This window comes from Hemitrygon akajei, chromosome 6, assembly GCF_048418815.1.
Source record: "Hemitrygon akajei chromosome 6, sHemAka1.3, whole genome shotgun sequence".
NCBI lineage: Eukaryota > Metazoa > Chordata > Chondrichthyes > Myliobatiformes > Dasyatidae > Hemitrygon > Hemitrygon akajei.
The window spans coordinates 4853119-4875705 of NC_133129.1; the positions used below are offsets into that span (position 1 = coordinate 4853119).

The 22587-nt window shown below is 46.7% G+C and overlaps 1 protein-coding gene across 1 annotated transcript in view; it reads right to left on the reverse strand.

The window, feature by feature from the left end:
* The window catches only part of phf24 (PHD finger protein 24), a 59333-nt gene extending 40674 nt beyond the window's left edge, over positions 1-18659 (reverse strand). Inside the window, exons 1-2 of the mRNA XM_073047796.1 lie at positions 18314-18659; positions 5489-5981 (exon numbers count right to left, since the gene is read on the reverse strand). Of these exons, the coding sequence (XP_072903897.1) occupies positions 5489-5866 (378 nt within the window). The 5' untranslated portion in view covers positions 5867-5981; positions 18314-18659. The remainder of the gene's footprint in view (positions 1-5488; positions 5982-18313) is intronic.
* Between the last annotated feature and the right edge of the window lie 3928 nt (positions 18660-22587).

Below are 22587 nucleotides of genomic sequence, written 5' to 3' on the forward strand. Positions count from 1 at the left end.
TTTCCCATTGATTTGACTTGGAACAGGTTGCAGTTTTATAAAACTCTGGTTAGGCCACATCTGGAGTATTGTGTTCAGTTCTGGTCACCCCATTATAGCAAGGATGAGGAGGCTTTAAGGACATTCACCAGGATGCTGCCTGGATTAGAGAGCATGTCCTACTGGAGAGACTGGAATTCTACTTTTAATCTCTTCAACCCATCCCCTCCAGCTTCTTATTTCCACCCCCCCCCCAACACCTTCCCCCTCACCTATCCCCTGCCAGCCTTCCTTCTGCCTCCTTCCTTTCCAATCCTGATGGAAGGTCTTGGCCTGAAGTGTTGACTGTTTATTCGCCCTCCCCCCCATTCAGGCTGGCTGACTTAACGAGTTCCTCCAGCATTTTGTGCATATTGGACATAGTTTGTTTTTGCTAGAGCTTCAGAGGCTGAGGGGAGATCTGATAGAGATCTGTAAGTTTATGAAAGGCATAGCTAGAGTGGACAGAGAGTATCTGATTCCCAGGGTTGAAATGTCGAATACCAGAGGGCAAGCATTTGAGGCGAGAGGGGTTAATTTCAAAAGAGATGTGAGGGGCAGGTTTTATTTTACACAGAGAGTGGTGGGTGTCTGGAATGCTCTGCCTGGGGTGGGGGTAGAGGCAGATACATTAGAGACTTTTAAGAGATGTTTAAGTTGGCACAGGGATGTGAGGGAAATGGAAGGAAATGGACATTGTGTAGGCAGAGGGGATCAGTTTAGACATTTGGTTACTGATTTAATTGGTTCAGTACAACATTGTGGGCTGAAGGGCCTGTTTATGTGCTGTACTGGTCTATGAATGGAATTGGGGTGGTCTACTGGGAGTCTTTCTGACGGAAGTATTTAAGAACTGGTATGGTCCATTTGGAATCTATGTACAGTACCATGGTACAGCAAGTTAACGATATGATCTTATCACCATTACAGTAAAATGCAAATGACTAATCAAACCTGGGAGTGTTATTTGACATTTCAGAAGAGCAGGCAAAAGGCAAGCTAGGATTTTTTCTTAAGGGCTATTAGTAAGCAGAGGAGATCGGCAGGGAGAAATGATTTTGACTAAATAAAAGAACTAAAAAAATTCAGGGAATACAAGAGATGGCAGACGCTGGAATCCAGAGCAACAAACAAACAAGCAGGTCAAGTAGCACCTGTGGAGAGGATGTCAATGTTTCGGTCAGGTCCAGCATTGAGAGAAGTTATTCTGAGGTTACCAAATACTAGTTATAAAATAATATTAGAGATGTGAAAATGGACGAAATATGGCAGATGGAATTTAATGTAGAGATACGCAAGGTGTTACACTTTGGGAGGACAAACCAGGGTAGGACTTACACAGTGTGGTAGGGCACCGAGGAGTGTGGTAGATGAGAGGGATCTAAGAATACAGGTCCATAATTCCTTGGAAGTAGCATTACGGGTAGAGAGGGTTGTAAAGAGAGCTTTTTGGCACATTGGCCTTCATAAAGCAATGTATTGAGTACAGGACTTGGCATGTTATGTTGAAGTTGTACAAGACATTGGTGAGTCCTGATCTGGAGCATCATGTGCAGTTTTGGTCACCAACCTCCAGGGAAGATACCAATAAGATTGAAAGAGAACAGAGCAAATTTATTAAGATTTTTCCGGGACTTGACGACCTTAGTTATAGGGAAAGGTTGAATAGGTTAGGACTTTATTCCCTGCAGCATAGGAGATTTGATAGAGGTATACAAAATTATGAGATGTATAGATGGGGTAATTGCAAGGTGGCTTTTTCGACTCAGGTTAGGTGAGACTAGAACTTAGAGGTCATGGGCTAAGGGTGAAAGGTGAAATGTTTAAGGGAAATGTGAGGGGGAGCTTTGTCACTCGGAGGGTGGTGAGAGTGTGGAATGAGCTGCCAGCGGAAATGGTGGGTATGGGATCAGCTGCAACAGTTAAGAGAAATCTGGATAAGTACATGGATGTGAGGGGTATGAAGAGTGGTGGTCCAGGAGTGGGTCAATGGGACGAGGCAGAGTAACAGTTCTTCGTGGAATGAGAGGCTGAAAGCCCTGTTTCTGTGCTCTGTCATTCTATGACTGTGCCATAATAACACGTGGGATTTTTGACTGACTGCAAAAGGAACAAATCAAATTTACCATAAATTAATGTGGAATGCTGCAAGTCTATTTACTGATTTATTGGCAGATGGCAGGGGCAGATAGCGGGGAGCTGCGTGGCCTCAGTCTTCGCAAGGACTAGGCCTCAGGCCTCAGTTTCACCTGCTTACAGCCTCCCAGGAGAGAGGCGTTGGAGTCAATGTGTCCCACTGGAGGTGGTGTGGCACAATTTCCAAGCTGGAGTCAGTGCTGCCCCCAGTGTTCGCTTGGCAGAAGACAAGCTGTATTAAGGTTGACTGCAGACCTTAGCAACACTCATGAACTCAGCATCTTAGACTATATTTTTTTGTGTGACTGTATTTTACTGATATACTATATGTGTTTTATGTGCCTTGTGCTGTGTTTTGCTCCTTGGCCCTGGAGTAGCACTGTTTCATTTGGCTGTATTCATGTATGGTTAAATGATAATTAAACTTGAACTACAACGTGGCTAAAATTTGCCTTTCTGAATCAGTATGCCAAGAAACCCATACAGGAAAGACTACTTAAATTTGGTTTTCTGCGATGGGAAAGGGCTAACTGAAAAGCTTTTGTCAAAGGGCCATTGGGGAAGAGCGATCATAATGTGGTGGGACCTCGTGAAAGTTGTAGAACAGAGGCACCTTGGAGCACAAGTACGAGGCTCCCTGAAATCAGGGGTAAGTTTTTTTACACAGACAGTGGTGAGTGTGTGGAATGGGCTGCCAGTGATGGTGGTGGCCTCCATACGATAGGGTATTTTAAGAGCCTCCTGGACAGGTATATGGAGCACAGAAAAATAGAGGGCTATGGGTAACCCTAGGTAATTTCTCAGGTAAGGACATGTTCGGTACAACTTTGTGGGCCGAAGGGCCTGTATTGTGCTATAGGTTTTCTATGTTTCTATGAAAGTGACATCACTGATAGACAGGGAGGTGAAGAAGACTCTCGGCATAGTGGCTTTCACCCGACAGGGCATTGAAATTGGAACATTATTTTACAGAATTAGCTGTTGATGAGGCTGCATTTGGAATATTGTGTTCAGTTTTGGACACCCTGCAGTAACAAAGGTACCATTAAGCTGGAAAGACTGCAGATGAGGTTCATGAGGATGTTGTCAGGACTGGAGCACAGTCGGGCTTTTTATTGGACTGCCTAGATCTCATTCCCTGAAATGAGATAGGCTCAACTGATAAGCTTTTGTCAAAGGGCCTTTGGGGAAGAGTGGCCATAATGTGGTAGAAAGTAATGGCTACAACACTTGCGCTCTCCCCAGCACTTCCTTGCGTATGTTGGTTGTTAACACAAAAGATGCACTTCACTTTACGTTCTGAATTTTTGATGTTCATGTGGCAAATAAAGCTCATCTTAAACACAAGAGATTCTGCAGATGCTTGAAATCCAGAGTAAGCTACACAAAATGCTGGATAAACTCAGCAGGTCAGACAGCATCCATGGAGATGAACCAACAGTCAACATTTTGGGCTGAGACTCTTCAATTAAGACTCATCGGTTCTGCAGTCTTTCAGATAATGGCGTGATGCTTAGCCATGTGGAGGAACAGAGGGAGCTTGAGGTCTACGTCCACAGATCCCTCGAAGTTGCCATGCAGGGTGGTTAAGGGTTTCAATGGCTTTGCTTTGATTCTTGTGTTCAGTGTTGTTCTTCCAAGTTTGTAGGGCCTGTTATGTTGGCGTCACTTGCAGGCTGCCCCCAGCAGACCTTTAGGTTGTGTTGGTTGTTAACACCAACGATGCATTTCACTATATGTTCAGAATCAGAATCAGGTTTAATATCACTGACACATGCCATGAAATTTGTTGACTGCAGCAGCAGTGCAATGCAGCACATGATAAATGGCTTTGTGGCTTTGATATCCATTCAGGAAATCGGATAGCAGGAGCTGTTCCTGAATCACTGAGAGTGTGTCTTCAACTTACATGAGGTAAATAAACCTGAACCTTGAACATTTAATCTTGATGAAACTTAGAGCAGGATTCTACTTTGGTATCTGGTGGTTGGAGTCCTGCCATGTTGCCCTGTCTTCATGTTGGAGGCCTGTCCGTGCGTTCTGAGTGGAGGTGGTGGGGGGGGGGGCTGCGAGTAGGATATTGGTGTATTTTGCTGTTGTTGTCTTGTTGTTCCAGCTCATATTGCTCTGCTGAAGGTGGTTAGCACGCTTATTTTGGCGCCAGACAACGTGGCGACACTTACCGGCTGCCCCCACCAAATCCCTAGGTTGAGTTGGACCCATTTCACTGTATGGTTTGATGTACAAGTGGAATATAAATCTGAATCTGATGCAATTTAATATGAGACTTAAAACTACTGGCTGTACTGGAGGGAGTACTGGCTGTGGCTATCAGTAAAAATAAATGGAATGGCTTGGGGATGACAGGAAGTAGTTAGCTTTTAACAAAATAATGCACAAATTTTCCTAAGGGACAAAGAAAAACAACAGGAAAACAGACTCATTCATGGATGAAAACAGAAAATAAAGATACCATTAATTCTAAGGAAGAGGCTTATATAAGTTGCCAGAAATAACAATAGGCCCGAGGTCCGGTACCATTTTAGCTCAATGAAAGAGGACCAAGGAGTTGGTAAAAATTAAAGATTTAAAGATTAGCGTTATTTGTCACCTGCACATCAAAACATCGAAGCATGCAGTGAAATGTGTTGTTTGCGTCAATGACCAACACAGTCCGAGGATGTGCTGGGGGCAGCCCACAAGTGTCACCATGCTTCGGTCTTTTCCACTTCACCCACTCACAGACTCTCCAGCCGTCCATTCGGTCAGACCGATCTCCTGTTCTATATTATCTTATCAGGGGCAGCACCATAGCATAGCAGTTAGCATAACGCTTTACAGCGCCAGCAATCAGAATATAGGGGTTCAATTCCCTCCCACTGTCTGTAAGGAGTTTGTACGTTCTCCCTGTGACCGTGTGGGTTTCCTCGGGGTGCCCTGGTTTCCTCCCACATTCCAAGGACGTATGGGTTGGCAGATTAGTGGACACGTTATTTTGGAGCCAGAAGCATGGCAATACTTGTCTGGGGGCGATAGAGACCTGCACTATCCTTGCTGATTTGATTTGACGCAATCGATGCATTTTGCTGTACGTTTTGATGTACTTAATGACAAAAAGAGTTGATTTTTAATCTTTGTCTTTAAATTTGGGACTACCCTAGATGGTCGTTATGGACAACTCAGGCCAAAGTAATTTTCTCAGCTGTATGACTCTACCCCTCTAAGAACTGTGTGATGTGTCACAGAAGGAATTAAGGGGAAAAGGTTTGATCCATTGGAGATCGGAATCAGACTGGTTTACACTAATCTGGGGATAATCAGTAATAAATCCTACCTCCTCACGCTCCTGCAGTTTGATATCAAGTGATTGGTCATCTCCCAGTTGCCTCTTGGGCCTGATGTAAGATGGCGGGGTGCCAAGATTACTCCACTCCAGCTCCTCGGGCTCGATGCCCTTGCCGTCCCTCAGCCTCTCCCAAGCCTCCTGGTTCCGCTTTGCCTCCTCGCTGCTGGGTTGGCTGGGGCTGGCCCCGGCTGCCTCCTTGTCCTGGCCTTGGCCGGTCTCCTCCACCACAAGCACCTTGTCTGGAGGAGGCTCGGCCCTGGTCCGGCTCACCCGCTTGTCCCGCAGCCCGTCCTTGAAGGCCGACACCACCACACTGGCTTTCTGTACCTTTTCCACTGTCTGCCTTTTGGACATCAGAACACCCATTATGTCCTGCTCGAAGCCAAGCTTCTGGAATTCAGCACAGAGTTCACTTTCCGTCTGACAGCGTCCTCGGGACAATGTAGTAGGTTCAGTTATAATATGCTCCACTCAACGGCAACTGAGAATATAACACAATTAGATTCAGATTTATTTAACACATGTACACCAAAACATAACGTTGTAAATGTGTCCTCACCAACATTTTAATCAATTACTGGAGTGCATGTATTTGCTTAAAAAAATACGTGAACCTTTGCTTTCAGTAACTGGTGTGACCCCTTTATACAGCAATAACTTCAAACAAACATTTCCAGTAACTGTTGATCAGTCATGCACATCGGCTTGGAGGAATTTTAGGCCATTCCTCCTTACAAAACTGCTTCAATTCTGGGCTGTTGGCGGGGCTTCTTTGCATGAACTGCTTGCTTCAGGCCCTTTCACAACATTTCTATAGGATTAAGGTCAGGACTTTGACTCGGCCATTCCAAAACACAAATTTTCTCCTTTTTAAACCATTCTGTTGCTGATTTACTCTTGTCTTTCAGATCATTGTCTTGTTGTATTATCCATTTTCTATTAAGCTTCAGTTGAAGGACTGCTACCCTGACCTTCTCCTGTAAAACATCTTGATACAATTTTGAATTTATTGTTCCCTCAACAATTGCAAGCTGTCCAGGCCCTGAGGCAGCAAAGCAGCCGCGCACCATGATGCTCCTTCCACCATGTTTCACAGTTGGGATGAGGTTTTGGTGTTGCTGTACAGTGCCATTTTTTTCTTCAAACATAACAATGTGCATTTCTGCCATAAAGTTCAACTTGTGTCTCATTTGTTCACAGAACATTCCAGAAGTGTTGTGGAACATCCAGATGGTCTTCTGCAAACTTGAGACATGCAGCAGTGCTTTTTTTTCCTTCGTAGTGTCCTTCCATGAACACCACTCCTGTTCAGCGGACACATGAACAGAGATTTTAGCAAGTTCAGGAGATTTCTGCAGGTCTAGGGGAGACATCAGGGGTAAGTTTATTACACAGAGGGTTGTGAGTGCCTGGAATGACTTGCCAGGGATGGTGGTGGAGGCTAAAACATTAGGGGTATTTAAGAGCCTCTTGGATAGGCACATGGATGAAAGAAAAATGGAGAGTTATGGGGTAGTGTGGGTTTAGTGCTTTTTTTTAAAAGGAATGTATGTGTACTGTGCTGTAGTATTCTAGTGTCTAGTGTCTTTTGCTGTTACCGTTGGGTTCTCTTTCACCTCCTTCAGCATTGCACGTTGTGCTCTTGGTGTGATCTTTGCAGGATGCCCACTCCTAGGGAGAGAAGCAACAGTACTGAGTTCCCTCCATTTGTAGGCAGTTTCTCTTACAGTGGACTGACTCAGATCTTTAGAAATGCTTTTTGTAGCCCTTCCCAACTTCATGCATCTCGACAATTCTTCCAAGGTCCTCTGAAAGTTGTTTTGATCGATGCATGGTGCACATAAACAGATCTTTCTTGTGAGAGCAGGCTGTGTCAGTATCTTGACATTGTGTGTCTTTTTTATAGGCAGGGCACCTCTACAACCCACACCTCCAATCTCATCTCATTGATTGGAACACCCGACTGCAAGTAGCTTTTGTAGAAGGCATCACCCCAGAGGTTCACATACTTTTTCCAACAAATACATGTAATATTAGATCATTTTTCTCAATAAATAAATTAACTAGTATAATGTGTTTTGTGTTAATTGCGTTCTCTTTATCTAGTTTTAGGACTTGCGTGAAGATTTGACTGCATTTTAGGTCATTATTTATGCAGAAACAGAGAAAACTCTACAGGGTTCACAGACTTTCCAGCACCACTGTAGCTTCACTTGTCACAAGTACATTGAAACATACAGTGCAATGCACCATCTGCGTCACCAACACAACCTAAGGATGTGTTGGGGACAGCCCAGATACCAGTGCTGACACATCATGTTCACAACGTTCAGAGAGCGCAAGCAACCACAACGACAACAGGAAAACAAGTCCCTTTCCCTTCCACCCACCCATCCACACAAATGCATGAGGCATAGGAGCAGAATTAGGCCATTTGGCCCATCAAGTCTGCTCCACCATTCCATCATGGCTGATTTATTATCCCTCTCAACCCCATTCTCCTGACTTCTCCTCATAACCTTTGACCCCCTGACTAATCAAGAGCCTATCAACCTCCGCTTTAAATACTGTATATCCAATGCTTTGACCTCCACAGCACTTTGTGGCAATGAATTCCACAGATTCACCACCCTCTCTGGCTAATTTCTCCTCAGCTCTGTTCAAGGGACGTCCCTCTATTCTGAGGCTGTGCTCTCTGGTCTTAAGACTTCCACATGGTAGGAAACATCCTCTTCACATCCGCTCTATTGAGGCCTTTCAATATTGAATAGGTTTCAATGAGATTCTCTCTTCATTTTCCTACACTCCAGCAACTACAGAGCCATCAAATGCTCCTCATATGTTAACCCTTTTGCTCCCAGGGTCATTCTTGCGAACCTCTTGGACAGGCCTTTAATAAATGAATAGTGGAAAAAAAAGCATCAGCTCACACACTTACACCTCTCCTCAGTCCACCAGTCAGCTCAGGATTCTGTCTCACATCTCGCTCTCTCCTCTCAGAACCATCCGTCTCCCCCCTCCACTCTCAGTCCTGACGCAGGGCTTCCATTCCGAAATGTCGACAATTCATTTCCTCCCCACAGATGCTGCCTGACCCGTGGAGTTCCTCCAGCGGGTTGATAAGAAATATCAGCAGCAACTCAGCTTCCTCAGGAGGCTAAAGAAACTCGGCGTGTAACCTTAGATTCTCACCAGTTTTCATCGATGCCCCACAGAAAGTACCCTGACCTGTTTAGTGTGGCCATTGCTCTGCACATGAGCGAAAGAAACTGCAGAGAGTTATGGATACAGCTCAGCACAGTGTGGAAACCAGCCTCTAATCTGTGGTGTCTGCCTACACTCCTCACTGCCCCAATAAAGCAGCCAGGCCGCCCCTCTTCTTCCCTTCGCAGCAAGAGAAGATACCAAAGCCTAAGAGTACATACCATCAGGCTCAAGGCCAGCTATTAAACAGCCCTTTGGTATGATAAGATGGACTCTTTACCGCACAATCTATCTCTTTGTGACCTTTCACCTCACGGTCTAGCTGCACTCTCTCTGTAACTGTGGCACTTTATTCTGCGTTCTCTTATTGTTTTCCCCTGTACTGTTGTAGTGATCTGTATGAAAGGCATGTAAAACAAAGTTTATTTCCTGTATCTCGGTAAATGCAAATTGGTAAATTGGTTTATTGTCGTTACACGGGCAGTTAGGGATAGTGTCACACGTACATCGAAACTTTTGGCACATCTACACACAGTGCCGTCGCGGAAAACCAGCATCCATCATCTGGGACCCCCATCACCCAGGCCATGCTCGCTTCTCACTGCTGCTATCAGGAAGGAGGTACAGGAGCCTCAGGACCCACACCACCAGGTTCAGGGACAGTTATTACCCCTCAACCATCAGGCTCCTGAACCAGAGGGGATAACTTCACTCACCCATCACTGATTCCACAACCTACTGATTCACTTTCAGGGACTACATGTTCTCAGCAATAGCTATCTGTCTGTTTATTTTTTGTGTTTGCTCAGTTTGTCTTCTTTTGCTCATTGGCTGTTTTCGGCCTTTGTGAACAGTTTTTCATTGAGTTTATTGTATTTCTCTGTTCTACGGTGAGAAAATGAATGTCAGGGTTGCATACGGTGACACATATGTACTTCAATAATAAATTTGCTTTCAACTTGAATTTTGAAATGAAAATGAAAATGAAAGGAAGATCGGGACTTGTGTATAAATGTGATCAGTCTTAGTAAAGTTTATTATCAAAGTACATGCAGTCCTGTGCAAGGGTCTTGGGCTCATACACAGTGTACAGCCAGGGACCTAAGGCTTTGCACAGTACTGCAGTAATTCTATGTATCGCACTGTTCTGCTGCCGCATAAAAAAACCACATTTCATGACATATGTGAGTGACAATAAATCTGATTCTGATCTGGGTCTCTTTTGTGGACTGAGAGTGGGAAGGGGGCAGGGAGAGGGGAATCGTGGTTGGGAAAAGAGGAAGGGAGAGGGGAGGGAGTGGGAAGCACCAGAGAGACATTCAGTAATGATCAATAAACCAGTTGTTTGGAATCAAATGACCTTGTCTGGTGTCTCGGGGCTGAGTGCAAGCCACCCCTTGCCCCTGGCACTCCTGTCACCTGCCCCACACCCCTCCCACAGCGCTCCACCCTCGACATTCCCAACAGCCTTAGCTCCCGCCAGATCTACAAACTCACTCTCCACTCCACAAAAGCCTTAGGCACCGAGGTTCTATATACGTGCCTAAGACAGTACTGTAGATATACTACCCCGAGATTCATATTCTTGCAGGCATTTATAGGGAAATAAAAATATACAAAAGAATTTCTGAAAATCTATACATACACAAAGACTGACAAACGTCAATGTAGTAAAGAAGACAAATTGTGCAGATAACAAAAAACACTGAGAACGTGAGCTGTAGAGCCGTGAAGGTGACTCAGTAGGTTGTGGAATCACTTCAGTGTTGAGGTGAGTGAAGTTATCCCCTCCAGTTTAAGACCCTGATGGTTGAGGGGTAATAACTGTTCCAGAAGCTGGTGGTGTGAGTCCTGAGGCTCCTTCCTGATGGCAGCAGCAAGAAGAGAGCAGGGCCCGTATGGTGGGCAAGGGTTCCCAACCTGGGGTCCACGGGCCCCTCAGTTAATGGTATAAGAGAGTTTGGGATCCCCTGATGGTGGGGTCCTTGGTGAAAGATGCTGCTTTCTTGCGGCAGCACTCCGCGTCAGCGTGCTCGGTGGGGTGAGTGGCACGTTACCAGGTCTGCGTGGAGGAGTGTGGTGGCTGGGGGTGAAGCCTGCCCCAGACAGCGGGAGTGTGGCAGGTAGCGACAGACTCCGAGCTGAGCTACACTGCAGATCGGCTGCAATCATTTCCCTACAGTCAGCACTCAGCTGTTGTTGACAAAGTGAGAATCAGCAAGCGGCTTTCCTTTCGCCATTCGATGCTCACGTACACAAGGTTAACCTGCAGCAGTCGACTGACCCCCAGAGGCCTCGAGGTCCTTAACTTACACAGGAGGCTATTCACTCCTCATCTCCACACCGATTCCCACCAGAGCAACCTCAGGAGTCACATGCAGTCCCAGTTCATCCCATCAGGTAAGCAGCATTCTGAAGACGAACATACACAGTGGTCACTTTACCCCCCGTACCTGATCAAGTGGCCACTGAGTGTATGTTCGCGGCCTTCTGCTGCTGAGGCCCATCCACTTCAAGGTTTAAAGTGCTGTGCATTCACAGATGCTCTTTGGCACCCCACTGCTGTAACGTGTAGTTACTGTCCCCTTCCTGCCAGCTGGAACCAGTCTGGCCATTCTCCTCTGACCTCTCTCGTTAACCAGGGGGTTTTCCCAACAGAGCTGCTGCACATTGGATGTTTTTCTTTTCTCGAACCACTCTCTATAAACTCCAGATGCTCTCTGTAAACTCTGTAAAATCCCAGGAAATCAGCAGTTTCAGAGACCACCCAGTCTGGTACCTTCAGTCGGTCCATGTTGGATCACATCTCTTCCCCATTCTGATGTTTGATCTGAACAACAGCTGAACCGCTTGACCATGTCTGCATGCTTTTTTTGCATTGAGATGCTGCCACATGATTGGCAAATTAGATATTTGCATTAACGAGCAGGTGTACAGGTGTACCTAATAAAGTGGCCACTGAGTGTAAATTAAATGTAAATTATGCACACATTTTACAAGGAAGAACGAAATTATGACAAAAGAATAATCCATTTTAGTGCAAAGTGATCAAAGTGCAGCTGTTGTGAGGCAGTGATTAATAAAGCTAATCTGCATTGCTAAACTGCAGGGGTTAGGGTTGTGCAGGTTGGTCCACAACTGAATAGCTGAAGGGAAGTTACTGTTCCTGAACCTGGGCGTGTGGGACTTCAGGCTTCAGTAACCTCCTGCATGATGGGAGCTGGGAGAAGATGGCAATGGCCCAGATGGTGGGAATCTTTGATGATGAACTTGGAGACCTTACATACTGTCCCATCCTGTAGGCCATTAACTGAAGGTCAAGGACAGATCCTTGGGGATGTCCACCAGTTACATCCTCCCAGCCTGATGACCCACTTGTTATGACTCTGCCTCCCCTGTGAAGTTATCTTCAAGAGGCAAAGTGTCAGGAAGGTGGCATCCATTATCAAACCCCCCCCCCATCCACAACACGACATCCATTATCAAAGACCCCCCATCCACAACACATCAATTATCAAACCCCCCCCACCATCCACAATACAGTATCCATTATCAAACCTCCCCATCCACAACACAACATCCATTATCAAAGATCCCCCCATCCACAACATGACATCTATTATCAAAGACCCCCCATCCACAACACATCAATTATCAAACCCCCCCATTCACAACACAACATCCATTATCAAAGACCCCCCATCCACAACATGACATCCATTATCAAAGACCCCCCATCCACAACATGACATCCATTATCAAAGACCCCCCATCCACAACACATCAATTATCAAACCCCCCACCATCCACAACATGACATCCATTATCAGACCCCCACCATCCACAACACGACATCCATTATCAAAAACCCCCCATCCACAACACATCAATTATCAAACCCCCCCCCCCCCCCCCACCACCACCATCCACGACACATCAATTATCAAAATTCTGCAGATGCTGGAAATTCAAACAACACAAACAAAATGCTGGTGGAACGCAGCAGGCCAGGCAGCACCTATAGGGAGAAGCACTGTCGATGTTTCAGGCCGAGACCCTTTGTCAGGACTGAAACGTCGACAGTGCTTCTCCCTATAGGTGCTGCCTGGCCTGCTGCGTTCCACCAGCATTTTGTTGATCCATTATCAAAGACCCCCACCATCTATGGCATGCTCTCTTCTTCATACTACCATTAGGCAAGATGTGCAGAAACCTGAAGAACTCATGGTTCAACAAAATATTCTTCCAAACTCCCCTGAACAATCCTATCACAACCTCAGATTGTAGGGGACATAATCTTAAGGTGACTACAGAAAAGTATAAGGAGGATGTCAGTGGTAGTTTTTTTCCTTCACACAGAGAACGGTGGGTGTGTGGAACACGCTGCCAGAGATGGAGGTAGAGAGACATTAGGGACATTTTAAAAACTCTTAGAGAGGCACGTGGGTGATAGAAAAATGGCGAGCTACGTAAGAGGAAAGGGTTAGATTGACCTCACTGTAGGTCCCTAATATATCTGTTTCTACTGCCACATCTAACATCTCTGACATCCTCACCTATACTTTCCTCCAATCACCTTAAAATTATTGTCTCATATCAGCTATTTCCACCCTGGGAAAAAGACTTTGGCTGTCCACTCAATCTTATCATCTCGTACACCTCTGTCAAGTCATCTCTCATCCTCATTCACTCCAAAGAGAAAAGCCCCAAGTTGCTCAACCAATCCTCAAAAGACATGCTCTCTGATCCTGGTAAATCCTCTCTAAAGCTCCTACATCTTCCCTACAATGAGGCCACCAGAATCCAAGTGTCATCTAAATATGTGGAGGCATCCATCAGTCTCATGAGACCATGGATCTGTGCCTGCAAAGTCTGCTGGAGTGTCCTCTCCAGGGCACAGGCCTGGGCAGGGTTGTATGGGAGACCAGCAGCTGCCCAAGCTGCAAGTCTCCCTCTCCACAACACCAATGTTGTCCAAGGGAAGGGCAAGGGCCGATACAGCTTGGCACCAGTGTCAAGCCAGGAGTTGCCAGAATGAGGTTGAAGGCAATGTCGAACTGCCTTAGGGACTCCAGCTCTGGATTTGTCCTCAAGGTTTACTCCCAAAGCCTTTCTCATGAGTGGGTATGGCCGCAAGGCAGCAGAGATTTGAAATCAGAGTTTTCCTTCTCTTAGATGGACTGCCTTCCCAGGCTGACAAGCTCCATCTAAATATGGTTTTATAGAAATGCAACATTACCTGGTGGCTCTTGAACTCAATCCCTCCATTAATGAAGACCAACACAACATACACCTTCTTAGCCACCCTATCAGTACGCGCAATAACTTTGAGGGATCTATGGACATGGATCTCAAGATCCCTCTGTTCCTCCACACTGCTAAGAATCCTGCCATTAACTCCATTTTCTGCCATCAAATTCAACGTTCCAAAGTGAATCAGTTCACACTTTTCTGAGTTAAATTCCATCTGCCACTTTCAGTTCAGCTCTGCATCCTATTATTGACCCATTGCAACCTATAACAATCCTCCACCCTATCCACAACTCCACCAACCTTCAGAGAATTATTCAAACGGAACCATAGTAAAGCGTAATGACTGGAAAAGATGAGGCTGCTTTTCTTTATCTGAGGCAACGTTAAGGGGAGATACAACAAAAGGTGTTAAAATTCATGTTGCGGTCAATGGAATAAAGTCTGTAGATGTTGGAAATCCAGAGCAACATGTACAAAAAGCTGGAGGAACTCAGCAAGTCAGACAGCATTTATGGAGAGGAATGAACTGTTGATATTTTGGGTCATGAGCTTCCATGGAAAGGAAGGGGGTAGAAACCGGATTAAGATGGTGGGTGGAGAGGGCGGAGTATAAGCTGGCAGGTGATAAGCGAGACGAGGTGAGGGAGAAAGATGGGTGAGAGATGAGAGGATGAAGTGAGAAGCTGGCAGAGGATAGGCAGAAGAGGTGAAGGGCAGAAGAAGGAATCTGTTGGGAGAGGACAGTGGACCATGGGAGAAAGGGAAGGAGGATGAGCACCAGAGATGATAGGTAAGAGGAGAAACAGAATGGGGAATGGAAAAAGAAAGAAAGAGGTAGGGGGCAGAAATTACTGAAAGTTAGAAAAAATTAGGTTCATGCCATCAGGTTGGAAGCTCCCCAGGCAAGATATCAGATTCTTCTACAGTCCTTTACCTTTTCCAACTTCTCACTTTATCACCCTCCTCACTCATGTAGCTTCACCTATCACATTCCAGCTTGTCCTCCTCTCCCTCCCCACACCCTCTTCTTATTCCGGCCTCTTCCCCCTTCCTCTCCAGTCCTGATGAAGGGTCGCAGCCCCAGTGTCAACTGTTTATTCCTTTCCATAGATGCTGCCTGACATGCTGAGATCCACCAGATTTTGTGTATGTTGCTCTGGATTTCCAGCATCTGCAGAATCTCTTGTGTTCAGAATATGAGATGTTGCTCCAACCAGAGTGTGGTCTCATTGTGGCAGTAGAGGAGGCCATGGAGCAACATATTGGAATGGGAATGGGCATTGGAATTAAAATGAGAGTCCACTGGGAAAACTCACCTTTGTGGCCGATGGAGTGAGGTCCCACCAATGTAGTGCAGTCTGTAATGTACAGTACTGCTCCTGCAAAGAACCAGTTTTCAAGGCTTCTACACACTGGCTATGTATGCCCACAACAATAAAATTGAATCTGAAGTGAACCGCCTTCACTCAGAGTTTGGGATCCTCTATCGCTAGCAAGAACGTTCCAGCCTAAAGATCAAAATGCCACAGATGCTGATAGTGCACATCACAGATGATCACACCTGCTCCCTCAACACCACCTCTTTGGTCAAGAAAGCACAGCAGTGTCTTCACTTCCTGAGGAGATCGGGGTGAGTGAAGCTCCACCACTCTCCCCCTCCCCCCAACCGAATTCTGACCATCTTTTACAGGAGCACCAATCTGCATCTCCATCCGGTACGGGAATTGCAAGGCATCTGGCCCGCAAATCCCGTCAAAGGATTGGGAAGACAGCTGAGAGGGTCATCGGGATCTCTCTTCCACTCATCCGAGATATTCATCCAGAGCTCTTAGTATTGTCAATGATCCCTCTCAACCATCCAACAATCTCTTTGACTCCCTACCATCAGGCAGGAGGTACTGTAGCACTAGGACCAGGACTGTTAGCATGGGAAACAGCTTCTTCCCCCAGGCTGTAAGACCACTGAACTCCCTGTCATCACCCTGGTCTCATCACATACGAAGTTACAGTAGCGTTGTACCATTTACTTTTTAAATGCACCTTATTATTTGCTAATTTATTTGTGGTAATATGACTTTGTGTGAGTTATATGTACTGTGTTGTGCCCTTTGGTCCGGAGGAATATTGTCTCGTTTGGCCGTATACATTTATACAGTTGAATGACAATAAACTTGAATCTGAAACAGAAAGTTCTGCAAACACCCAGCAGCTCAGGGAGCATTGCATACAGTTCTGGTCACCCCAGTACAGGAAGGATCTCGAGGCTTCAGAGAAGGTGCAGGGGAGGTTTACCAGGATGATGCCTGGATTACAGGGTGTGCGCTGTAACGAGAGGCTGGATAAACTTGGGTTGTTTTCTCTAGGGTGGTGAAGACGGAGGGGAGATCTGATAGAGGTTTATAACATTATGAGAGGCATAGAGAGAGCAAACAGACAATACCTTTACCAAAGGCTGAAATGTCTAACACCAGAAGGCATTGATTTAAGATAAGGGGTAATTTCAAAGGAGATTTTTTTTCAAACACAGAGAGTGGTGAGTGCCTGGAATGCACTAGTGGTGTGGCAGTAGAGGCAGGCACACTAGAGGCTTTAAAGACACATTTAGATAGGGACAGGGATGCGAGGGAAATGGGCATTGTGTAGGCAGAGGGGACTAGTCGGCCATATGATTGCTAGCTTAATTGGTTTTGTACAACATTGTGGGCTGAAGGGCCTGTTCCTGTGCTGTACTGGTCTCTGTTCTATGCTCTGTCTGTGCAGAGAGAGTTAATGTATCACAGTGAAGATCCTTTATCATATTCAAGGCTGCAACCAGTACATTAGGGAAGCTGGAAGCCACAGGGATCAGATGGGTAATTGAACTGGGGGTGGAGGATGAAATGGCGACTCGCTGAATGGAGGGGCTGGTGAGGGGGCATCTGAGAATCCTCACTGTATGGGGTGTATGGGGGGGACTGTGAGGGTTAGTCAGTCGTGAGCATGTTACATTGGCATCAGAAGAGTGGCAAAACTTGCGGGCTGCCCCCAGCTTATCCTCACAGATTTGATTTGATGCAAACGACACATTTCACGTTTCAAAGGTCGTGTGATAAATTGGAGTTCCACCAGTCGCCGGTGCCTTCACAACAACTCCCTTTGTCCAGGCATCACTTCACAGTCCAGAAGCAGAAACTCTCCTCAATGAGGACTGACATAATCTGTATACCTGACATGCCTGCACCCAACTCCATCAGTCTGTCCCGTTCAGAGACACCAGGCACTGGAACCCACAGCAGCACACAAGACAGTGTAATGGTCAGCCTGACACTACAACAGCTTTGGGTGGTTCAAGCATTTGGAGTTCACTCCTGGCACCAACTGTAAGGAGTTTGTACGCTCTCCCCGTGACGGTGTGGGTTTCCTCCAGGTGCTCCGGTTTCCTCCCACAGTCCAAAGGCGTACCGGCTAGTAAGTTAATTGGCCATTGCAAATTGTCCTGTGATTAGGCTAGGGTCAAATCGGTGGGTCACTGTATCTCTAAATAAACAAACCAGACGGTGAAGGGACTCAGCAGGTTGAGCAGCATCTGTGGAGGTGAGAGAGGGGTGGTCGAGACCCACTGTCTGGACTGAATTAATTGTCATACAGTTCTGATGCAGGGTCTCAGCCTGAAACATCGACTGTTTATTCATTTCCGTAGATGCTGCCTGGCCTGCCGAGTTCCTCCAGCATTTTGTGTTCCCTTGATTCTCTTTCTCTTCCTCTTCTCCTTCATTTTCTCTCTCCCTCCATCCTCATTACCCCATCTCCTCTTCCCTCCTCACTCACATTCTACCCCCTCCACATCTCCCCGTCTTTCTTTTCTCTCTCCTTCCCCTCACGGTCAGAATTATACCTCTCCCTCAAATCCCCAATTCCCGGATCCGCGTCACTGGGATTAACCCTCACCTCCATTACCCCAAAACTTGACCTTCCTCGGGAGAAAACCCTCCCCCGAGAAAGTCTTCGGGCAATTTGCAAGCGGTTTCAGTCGGCACAGAACCATTGATCTCAGGCGTGCAATTGAGGGTCGCGACTCGAAACGTCGACTATTTCTCCTTTCCTGACCTGCTGAGTTCCTCCAGCAATGTGTGTGTGTGTGTCTCTGTGGCTACGTGTGTTACAATTGTCCACACATCCGCCTCGCCACTTTCCAACTCTCTAACGCAGCCAAGCACACTGAGATCGCGGTAAGTGCCCCTCTCCCTCGACCTTCCGCAAGTTGGTAGTAACCTTGTCTATTAGCCCCCAGGACAGCCCCTCTTCCTCCAGCGACCACCTCAGAGCCGGGATTTCTTGGGACTTATTTAGTTGATATTGAATTAAATTTGGACTCACTGTGATCTCGTTGCAGCGTGCCAGGATCAGTCACCGGTGGGTCTCTCTTTCTCTCTCTCTCTCTCTCCCTCCTCCGGATAGGATAAGGCTGCTGTTCCAATATGACTCAATGACTCACACAGCCGATGGAGAGGTACCGCAAGCAGAGGCCAAATTCTGCTCCAGTGTAAACTCCCTCTCTCGCCGCTGTCAGTGGATTTGAGACGACGGCGAGATGTTTCGGCTGACACCTCTCGCTCCAACTGAGAACTGGGGTAACGCTTCGCTCTCTGCACCAAGAGCCGGAGAGCTTATCCCCTCCCTCAGCAGCGCACCACAGAATAATTCATTGGCTGCATCTCGGCCCCCGCCAATCCCGCACTGAATACAGGATCGTGACGCCTCCCGGGGAAGATCCCATTCGTACAGCGGCGAGTCAAGTCCATTCAGCGGAGATGGGACGGTCTGCGGCTCCTGCGCGAAGCCGGCAGGGGGCGATGCTGAGTCGGACCAATCTGGCCTCTCATCGAATGAGAGCGAAAACCAAGCTGAGAGACACAAGACCATATAACAGGAGCAGAGTTAGGCCAATCGGCCCGTCAAGTCTCTGCCATGTGATCATGGGTAATTTATTTTCTCTCTCAACCCCATTCTCTTGCTGTCTCCCCTGAACCTTTGATGTCCCTACTAATCAAGAACTTATCATGGTCCACTCTTCCCTCCTATCAGATTCGTTCTTCTCCAGCCTTTGCCATTTCCACCAATCACTTCCCAGCTTCTTACTTCGTCGTCCTTCTCCCACTCACCTGGCTTCACCCATCACCTTTGAGCTTGGACCTCTTTCCCTTCCTCCCACGTTCTATTCTGACTCCTTCCCCCTTCCTGTCCAGTCCTGATGAAGGGTCTCAGCCCGAAACGTCGACTGTTCATTCCTCTCCATAGACGCTGCCTGACCTGCTGAGTTCCTCCAGCATTTTGAGTGTGTTGCTCCGGATTTCCAGCAGCTGCAGAAAATCCTGTGTTTAAGAACCTATCAACTCCTCATTAAATATACCCTACCCCATCATCAACCCTGAGGTGCGTTTAGCCCCCCGCACGACTCTGAATTCAAGAGCTGTGAGCTAATGTTGCAGCTCCATCAGACTCTGGTTCAAAGTACATTTATTATTGAAGTATGAATACTGTATGCAACCTTGAGATGTTTGACTAATCTGTTGGAGTTTTTTGAGGATGTAACCAGGAAGTTAGACGGGGGAGATCCAGTGGATGTAGTGTACCTCGATTTTCAGAAGGCATTTGATAAGGTCCCACATAGAAGATTGGTGGGTAAAATCAAAGCTCAGGGCATCGGGGGGAAGGCATTGACATGGATAGAAAACTGGTTGGCAGATAGAAAGCAAAGGGTAGCGGTGAATGGGTGTTTCTCGGAATGGCAGGTGGTGACTAGTGGGGTGCCACAGGACTCGGTATTGGGACCACAGCTGTTTACCATTTACGTTAACGATTTGGATGAAGGCATAGAAAATAACATCAGCAAATTTGCTGATGATACTAAGCTGGGTGGCAGTGTGACATGTGATGAGGATGTTAGGAGAATTCAGGGTGACTTGGATAGGCTGGGTGAGTGGGCAGATACTTGGCAGATGGCGTTTAATGTGGATAAGTGTGAGGTTGTCCACTTTGGGAGTAAGAACAGGAAGGCAGATTATTATCTGAATGGTATAGAGTTGGGTAAGGGAGTAATACAAAGAGATCTCGGAGTCCTTGTTCATCAGTCACTGAAGGTGAATGAGCAAGTGCAGCAGGCAGTGAAGAAGGCTAATGGAGTGTTGGCCTTTATTACAAAGGGAATTGAGTACAAGAGCAAGGAAATCCTCTTGCATTTGTACAGAGCCCTGGTGAGACCACACCTGGAGTATTGTGTACAGTTTTGGTCTCCAGGGTTAAGGAAGGACATCCTGGCTGTAGAGGAAGTGCAGCGTAGATTCACGAGGTTAATTCCAGGAATGTCTGGACTGTCTTATGCAGAGAGGTTAGAGAGACTGGGCTTGTACACGCTGGAATTAAGGAGATTGAGAGGGGATCTGATTGAAACATATAAGATTATTAAGGGATTGGACAAGATAGAGGCAGGAAATATGTTCCAGATGCTGGGAGAGTCCAGTACCAGAGGGCATGGTTTGAGAATAAGGGGTAGGTCATTTAGGACAGAGTTAAGGAAAAACTTCTTCTCCCAGAGAGTTGTGGGGGTGTGGAATGCACTGCCTCAGAAGGTAGTGGAGGCCAATTCTCTGGATGCTTTCAAGAAAGAGCTAGATAGGTATCTTATGGATAGGGGAATCAGGGGATATGGGGACAAGGCAGGAACCGGGTATTGATAGGAATTGATCAGCCATGATCTCAAAATGGTGGTGCAGGCTCGAAGGGCCGAATGGTCTATTTCTGCACCTGTTGTCTATTGTCTATTGCCTATCTTCCTGCAGGCAGCCACAAAACAAAGAAACACAAGAGAACCCATTTAAAGGGGAAAAACACACTCAACAAGACCACGTAAAAAAAAAACTGTTCAAACAATAAAAGAAAGCAAAGAACATTAACTGCTGAGTCCCCAAAAGTGAGTCCACAACCATGAAATCACTGAGGCAACTGCAGCCGGTCCAGGAGCAAGATGGCTGCAGGCCACAGTCACAGAGTCAGTTCAGTGCTGAGGGAGTGTCGATGGCTGCAGGCCACAGTCACAGAGTCAGTTCAGTGCTGAGGGAGTGTCGATGGCTGCAGGCCACAGTCACAGAGTCAGTTCAGTGCTGAGGGAGTGTCGATGGCTGCAGGCCACAGTCACAGAGTCAGTTCAGTGCTGAGGGAGTGTCGATGGCTGCAGGCCACAGTCACAGAGTCAGTTCAGTGCTGAGGGAGTGTCGATGGCTGCAGGCCACAGTCACAGAGTCAGTTCAGTGCTGAGGGAGTGTCGATGGCTGCAGGCCACAGTCACAGAGTCAGTTCAGTGCTAAGGGAGTGTTGATGGCTGCAGGCCACAGTCACAGAGACGGTTCAGTGCTGAGGGAGTGTCGATGGCTGCAGGCCACAGTCACAGAGACAGTTCAGTGCTGAGACGAGTGTCGATGGCTGCAGGCCACAGTCACAGAGTCAGTTCAGTGCTGAGGGAGTGTCGATGGCTGCAGGCCACAGTCACAGAGTCAGTTCAGTGCTGAGGGAGTGTCGATGGCTGCAGGCCACAGTCACAGAGTCAGTTCAGTGCTAAGGGAGTGTCGATGGCTGCAGGCCACAGTCACAGAGTCAGTTCAGTGCTAAGGGAGTGTTGATGGCTGCAGGCCACAGTCACAGAGTCAGTTCAGTGCTAAGGGAGTGTTGATGGCTGCAGGCCACAGTCACAGAGACAGTTCAGTGCTGAGATGAGTGTCGATGGCTGCAGGCCACAGTCCCAGAGTCAGTTCAGTGCTGAGATGAGTGTCGATGGTTGGATGGTTAGTCCACACTTGGAATATTGTGTTTAGTTCTGGTTGCCTTATTACAGGAAGGATGTGGAAGCTTTAGAGAGGGTGCAGAGGAGATTTACCAGGATGCTTCCTGGATTAGAGGGCATGTCTTATGAGGACAGGTTGAGCAAGCTTTGGAATGAAGAAGGATAAGAGGTGATTTGACAGAATTTTATACATGATCAAAAGAGGTATAGATTGAGCAGATATAATTTTTCCCAGAGCAGAAATGTCTAATAGTTTTAACATTATTGGAGGAAAGTACAGGGGGCATGTCAGAGGTAGTTTTTACAGAGAGTGATGGGTATGTGGACGGCCCTGCCATGGGTGGTGATAAAGGCTCCCAGAAATTCAACAGGAGCAATGCATGCTCTTAGGGGCATTTAAGAGACTCTTAGATTGACACATGGGTGACAGAAAAATGGAGGGTTGTGTGTGAGGTAAGGGTTAGATTGATCTTGGAGCAGGTTAAAGGGTTGACACAACATCGTGGACTGTAGGCCCTGTATTGATCTATGTTCCATATTTCTATTTTCCAATAAATTGCTGCAGGAAAACAAATCTCAAGGTAGTACTTGGTAATAGAAGTACTTTGAAAACAAATTCACTGAACTTCAAGATGATAACATTTGGAATTGGATGTGGCAATTTGGTCAACATTGGGCTGAATAACCTGTAAACATGGTGAATGACTGATTCTATAACCCTGCGTCAGGACCGAGAGTGAGGAGGGACAACACCCAGTATAAGGACCTTACAACCTGGATGGAAAAGGAATTCACCCTGTTTACTGCTCAACCT